We start from the raw sequence: 6,944 nt of genomic DNA, 5'->3' as shown, positions 1-6,944 counted from the left end.
GGGCCGCCGCGGCGGGCGGGGAAGCTGCCGCACGGCCGGCACCGAAGCCCCAGTGCTCCTGCCTGAACCTTCGGCCTGAGCACTGCTCCGCACGGCCGGTACGCGCAGCCGCGGGCACGTTCAGGGGTAAAACCTACAGCCTTCATAAACGTTTACGTGGAGCTCATAACAATAGAAATGGTGTCAGCGCTCCCTTCCCACGTTCCGCAGTTCTAAAAGCGGGTCTCTCTGTGCCTCACAGGTCTGCCTTATTAGCTCGCTGTGCTTGCCTTCTACAGCCCGTTATCAATAGCCATGCTCCTACATATGGTGTCTTGCCCTTGCCCCGAGAAGCTGCTTGCTGAATTCAGCCTTAGCCCTGCAGTACTTAGCACAAGACTAATACTCAAGGATGCTAACGACCAAACTCAGTCCCTTCTAGGAACATACGTGGAAATTCACACAAATTAAGCATGCAAAAGATGGCCTCCCCCTTCACATTTCTACCTAAATTGGCATTCTATCAAAGATAAAGCTACAAAAAAAGAAAACAAAAACAACCAACAGCACTGCCTTCTTTTTCAAGAAAGCACACATTCAAGAGAACTATTACCTACAATTTATTGTAAACATTCATTAACAACTCAATGCATGCAACAGACGAGCAGCATTCAAAATTTGCTGAAGTTCAGCTTTCCACCAGTTGCTCTGACTTCCACAGCAGAGTGCTACAACAGATGAAGCCCATATGTACTCAACCTTACACATTTCAGAAGTTATTTTTACACAGCAAAGTGGTCAAAATTATCTCAACTATCACATCAGGTTTGTTAATTTTGTGCTAGACTTTGGACTGATGCTGTTGGTAAGTGAATGCTCTGAAAATTTTCAAATATACCAAGTACTGTGCTGCACAGAAGCAGGTGTATCATCTTGGGAGTGTCACTCGTAGTAACAAGCCATTATCAAAGCCAGTGCAATAAATGTTTCAGTTTCATATTTAGCTGAAATCCAGGTGTCTCTTTGAACATCCCAAACCCATCTACTGGCGACCTAAAGGAAATAAAAGACAAAGCTATGATTGAAGTTATTCATAACACTATTTTTACATTTTGAAAAAAAAAAAAAACCACAGCATTACACAAGTGCTGATATAATTGCATTATGAGAGCTACAAATAGAACTGCACAATGATAGCAAAAACAAACAAGTGCTATTTGATACTAAAATGCATATTCTTCCTTCACATTCAACGCCCCACCACAACAGACCCAAACATGTCTACATCAGTTCTCTGTCATGTTCACTTGTCAGCACTTTAGCATACTGCACCATAACACCAAGAGACACCAGTGCTGGCAACAATTAAGCTAAGAAGTAGCTGCTCCACCTCTAGCAGCAGCTCACTCAAGTATACTTAAAGCTATTCTGAGCTCTTGATTTTATTTATTTTTTTTTTTTGGTAGAATTCTTTTCAGATCTAAACTGTGAAAATTGACTGCTGAAATAAGCATATTCTTCATGAAAAAAAAAAAAGTTTGGAGCACTTGAGTAAACCATTTCATCCTACAGCTCCACACCCACACAGCACAGATTTAGAAGCAGCATACTGTGACACAGCACTGGGAACGTGGGTAGAGGAAGGCCTTTCACAAATTGAAGACAGCATCCCTTCAAATATTGTTTCACAATGTATATTAAAAACAAGGTATGATTTCACCTTAGAAAGACACAGGGTTTTAAGAGGATATGCTCAACACTCATAACTACAAGTGCTCTTGTACAAGAGACCAAAAAGAGCACAGAATGCCAAAGTGAGCTTATAGCACTGCAAATTTACACATGAAAATTGAAGTCTGAAATGCTTTTGCTTTGGGTGTACTAAGTTCAGATCATTCTTGTCAAGTTGTGGTCCCAGGAGCATCCATTTGGCAGCATCTGCACTTAAAACAGTTTCCCTTCCTTTAGTCGGCACCTATTCCTTTCCATGTCACCCCATGCTACAACAACTGCACTGCATTCTGCGCTGACATGCAGTGACTCAAGTGGAAATCAATGTTCACTGGAAAAAGAAATATTCACTGCCTTCACACAGTTATACTGGCATAGGGCAGAGTGAAAACATCTGGTTGACAGAGATACATGGGCTGCTTACCACTGTTACGGACCTCAGTAAAAGAAGAAGAAAAAAAAAAATTAAGTTTAAAAAAATCCAACCCCAGGTATGGAACCTGACATCCCCAAGCCCACTTTTAATTACTTTGTTGAATATAGAAGAATGCCAAGGAGATAACATACAGTTCTAAAGGTTATTTTCAATTCTCAAAAGATATTATAAATAATTTGTTTGCTCACATTTATTGCTTGACCTGCCTTTTCCACAATTAGCACTGTCACCACGTACTTATAACGGTCAAAGCCCATTTTCTTTGTAGCCTTTAATATTTCTTCTGAGAGTGAAGCACACAAGGATGGACTAGAATCTGCATCATATTTGGCTTGTTGAAGTTTATCCTATCAAAAACAATGTTGAAAGATCTTAGTTCTCACCCTGGGAGTCCTTTGTAAGAAGTTTTTACAGGTATTTTCTTTAAAAGAAATGAGTAAAACAAACTGTAAAGTATAAATGATGCTCTCAAACAGGAAAATGCTGCACCACTTTTACTCTAAAAAAATGTTTTATCTTTTTTTTTGAAAGTAAAGAATTAAATTTGTCCAACTATTTCCATTCAGTGAACAGGGATGTATTTATTCATCTCCAAAATCCATGCCCATCTCACTGGAAGAGAGTGCTACAAATACCAGTTAAGGCACATCTTCAGAATTAGGAGAGTCAGTTGTAGTTTTTCAAGGTATCACTAACAGCTACATTTTAACTTAACAGACTGTTCCCATTCCTTCCTGCTTATCTTCTATACACAGTGGTCAGACTGTCGAGGACACCAAGTATATTTTATGCAATTCATGTGATATTACTAGAAATAATTGAAGCATAGTTTCACAAGTTGGCTATCTGGAGATCAGGCTATTTTGAACCGCACTGTAGCTCACTTCAGTTAAGAAGTGGGAAGGAGTACAAGGAACTTCAGCTCCACGTTAACAGCATACGCTTTGGGACTACCTTGCAGAAGGCCTTCTGCACCTTGCAGAACAGAGCACATTTATACTACATGTGCACCAAGACCTATGCATATATTTAAGCAACTTCCACTGTTCTGCTTATATAATCACAAACTACTGTTGAAAAAAAAAAAATAGTTCATAAAAAAGTACTATACCATTAATATTGCTTGAGCTTTGTCTCTTACTAACCGATCCTGAAATTTATTATATGGTTCTAGTCTGTACGTATTAAGATATTTTATTTTTGCAGTTGTTTTTGATGAACCACTGAAACACTCTTCTTTCATAGGAGCTAAGCCTTCATGATTTGATAGCTTCATCTTTCCTTTCATCTGTGCAAAATAAGAAAAAACTGCATTACATATCAATGATCTAGTCTTTAATGGCTTCTAGGAAATACCTTGTGGTAGTAGATAAGAGGAAACAACAACAACAAAACAGTCTAGGAGTGCGTCGTGGAAAACTGATGGCTTTTTTTTTTTTCCAGGTTGTTTTGAGACCACTGCTTTCACTGAAAAGGAGAATAGTACTTACTTTCTGCTCAATTTTCATTTCTTTTACACAAACTAAAATTAAGTTTGTACTTAATCTCAGAAAAAAAAGAAAAAAAAAAAGAAAGAAAAAACACCAAAAAAAGCATGCCATACTAGTACCCAAAATCCACTTTGGTTTTAGAGGAAAACCCCACAACCCCCTGCTCAAGACTTTCAAGATTCTCATTCAAACATCTTACACAAAAAGAAATTTTACTTGTCCTATTAAGCAAATGCTTTGTGTTACCATCTTCATCTGCTAATTTAAAATGTACTTCAATGTGCAAGCTTCGTCATTTTGATTGGAACTTGAAGCAGGATAGCAATTCTTTTTGTGAATCATCAGAACTCTGGAGATCCAGATCTTCTCCCCACTTAGCTTCTGTAACTTAGTTCACTTCAATACAAAAACAAAAGTCGGCCTTCCACAAATACAAGCTGCAAGTCTAGTGATACATACAGGTGTCATTATCTGCTGTCCCCCATGGTTGGCTTAAACAACCACCATTGAACAGTAAGATGACAAAAGCACACAGAACCAGTGAGATTGTAACAAAAGCCAGACAGCGGTCATCCATACCAGCTACTTTGTATCCACTTCCCAGTATCCCCAATACCTCAGTCCCTTGCTCTACTTCCTGACTACAAAGAGAACTTAAACCAGAAAAAGTTACCAGCTACCTATAAGGAGAGAGAACAAAGAGGATATAAAACCATAGTGAAAGGCTTATACTAAAAGGGACAGGAACAAATAGAACAAACTTATGGGTAACACAAAAACCTAGTACAATTTTCTTGAGAAGATGCATTACTTAGAGGCTCACAAGTATTTCAGCCAGAGGAGTCTGAAAATAAGGGAAGCAAAATAGTTTCTACGACATCACTTAAACATTAGCCATGTTGACATGAGAGACATTACCTACACCTATACCCCCTGTTTCCTTAACATTAGATTAATTCTGCTAAGAGCAATTTAGGATGCTGGCAGCCCTTATGCAACCTGCCTGCAAGCGTTTGTTGATACCACATCATAGAATTGTAGGGGTTAAAAGGGATCTCCAGGGGTCACAACATCCAACTCCCCTGATAAAGCAGGTTCCCTACAGTATGTTAAACAGGAAAATATCCAGGAAAGTATTTCATATCTCTAGAGAAGAAGATTAATGTCAACAATTTGAGCTCTAAATAGTACTGATACTGCACTAAGATGTAAGTAGACAAGCTTCCACTCAGGCCGTGGACTCTCATAATCTGAGACTCAAAACTCTGAAGGTTATAGCCTTTACCTGCTCATTGCAGGTCCTCTTATAAGATATTTTATATATATATATACACACACACACACACAAATATGTATATAGTATATATATTAATATATACATATTAAGAAATTGCTATCTGAGCTACTCATGAGCATCCCAAACCATTTCAAAGGAACTGAACCTGTGAAAGTGGTCATAATCTAAAAAGCAACTAATTGATAACACATTTCAACACAATTCACAAAAGTCTTCAGCCTCTACAATCATAGATAAAAGAAAATGTGTCAACAGTGTGTGACTTCAAATAGTGCTATTACCTAAAGTTTAACAGCTAGCAGTAATAACAGAAACTTCCACAAACGTTTTCTTACCTGCAAGAAACCATTTACCAATCAGGCAACATCATCCACATAATTTCTATACAATGCTGTTCTGCTCATGAAGAATTGAAACTGTTTCTGACGGGTTCTTGGCAATACTAGGTAAGGTATTCATAGGTAAGCCAACAGTCACATACAGAAAGAATAGAACTCACCCAACTGGTGAAGGAGCTCTCTGACTGCAGCAACACTCCCTCACAAGAAGCAGCCTAAGCCAAAAGATGCCTTCCTTCCAGTGTCTGGTTCTTATATGAGCCAAGGGTATCTCCACCATGGACCCACCTCTTCTGGTCACACAGGGAGCGCAGGCGCAAACAATTTGCCTGTGCTCCCTACGCCAGCCGCAACCCTTCACCAGGTGCTCAATCACCAGTTCAAGATGTGATCTAACAGTTTCTCCACAGGTGTTAACTTCATTAATTCAGTAACTAAGACATCCAAAGGGCTAACAAGCAAACCTACTAATGTATTTCACAATACAAACACTAAACTTTACCATCTGCTTCTTCATGTGCATTAGCATGGGGTTCCAAGATGTAGCACAATGTTGTGATTACATTTCTATGCAGTATCTATGCCTTTATTAAAAGAATCTATCAGAACCCCACAAACTCATTTGCAGTGACCGTACTAAAGCCTGATTTGTCTTCCTGGACTCTGTGAGAGAAGCTTAATTTTGGACATATGAGTATCAATATGATTAGAAAATAAAGATTTTGGCATTTTACAGAATTATAGAAGATTACACCGAGTTATAGGGGATGGAAAGCACCTCTGGAGATCATCTATTTCAACCCCTGCTAAAGCAGGTTCTGGACAGTAGTTGCACAGGAAAGCATCCAGGTGGGTGTTGAATAGTTCTAGAGATTCCACAGCCTCTCTGGTCTGTTCCAGCACTCTGTCACCCTCAAAGTAACATTTTTTCTCATGTTCACATGGAACTTCCTGTTTTAGTGTATGCCCAGGTTGCTTGTTCTGTTGCTGGGCACCACCAAAAAGAGTTCAGCCCCAACCGCTTAGCTCCTGCTCTTCAGATATTTATAAGCATTGATAAAATCCCCTCTTAGTCTTCTTTTCCCCAAGCTGTACAGACCCTGGTTACTCAGCCTTTCCTCACAAGGGAGATGCTCCAGGCCCCTTATCATCCTTGTGACCCCCTGCTGGACTCTCTCCAACAGTTTCCTGTCTTTTTTGAACTGGGGAGCCCAGGACTGCACACGGTAGTCCAGATGTGTCCTCATCAGGGCAGAGCAGAGGGGAAGAAAGAATCACCTCCCTTGACCTGCCAGCCACGCTCTTTATGATGCACCTCAGATCCCATTGGCCTTCTGGGTCACAGGGGCACACTGCCGACTCATCTGAACGAAACTGCTTGTTGTTAGGGTAGCTTTAACAAGAGTTGCCTTAGAGTTACACAACGGAGTATTTCCCCAAGCAGAGGACACGCTAGTCCCTCACCCACAGAACTGCAGGCGGTCATCACCGCCCCTCGCGGGGCGCGGCCGCGATCACCGCCACGCCTCCCTCACACCAGTCCTCCCGGCCCGGCTGCTCACGGTGTTTCTATCCCACACGCTCGTTCGCCGCCTTCCTAGCCTGTGGGAGGTGGCGGACAACTTCGACACGTTGGAGGAATCCTCCATAGTTGCCGGCTGGCGGCGCCGCTC

General features: G+C 40.7%; 1 protein-coding gene across 4 annotated transcripts; it reads right to left on the bottom strand.

Annotated features, from left to right (window-relative positions):
* Nucleotides 1-575: 575 nt before the first annotated feature.
* Nucleotides 576-6,938, bottom strand: TCTE3 (t-complex-associated-testis-expressed 3). 4 transcript variants are annotated; one of them, XM_010707037.3, is made up of 4 exons: nucleotides 6,834-6,938; nucleotides 3,258-3,434; nucleotides 2,335-2,493; nucleotides 576-1,032 (listed from the first exon to the last, which is right to left on the bottom strand). In XM_010707037.3, exons 1-4 carry the CDS (start codon nucleotides 6,918-6,920, stop codon nucleotides 922-924), a joined length of 534 nt encoding a protein of 177 aa, XP_010705339.1. In that variant the 5' UTR covers nucleotides 6,921-6,938; the 3' UTR covers nucleotides 576-921. The 4 variants fall into 4 exon arrangements, with proteins under 4 accessions (XP_010705339.1, XP_010705340.1, XP_010705342.1 ...); XM_010707038.3 differs by having other exon boundaries at nucleotides 6,736-6,927; XM_010707040.3 differs by lacking the exon at nucleotides 6,834-6,938 and adding an exon at nucleotides 5,433-6,101.
* Nucleotides 6,939-6,944: the final 6 nt, after the last annotated feature.

The sequence above is a fragment of the Meleagris gallopavo genome, chromosome 2 (genome assembly GCF_000146605.3).
Source record: "Meleagris gallopavo isolate NT-WF06-2002-E0010 breed Aviagen turkey brand Nicholas breeding stock chromosome 2, Turkey_5.1, whole genome shotgun sequence".
In the NCBI taxonomy this organism is placed as follows: Eukaryota; Metazoa; Chordata; class Aves; order Galliformes; family Phasianidae; genus Meleagris; species Meleagris gallopavo.
The sequence above is the reverse complement of the archived record's forward strand: the minus strand, read 5'-3'. Positions and strand labels throughout refer to the sequence as shown.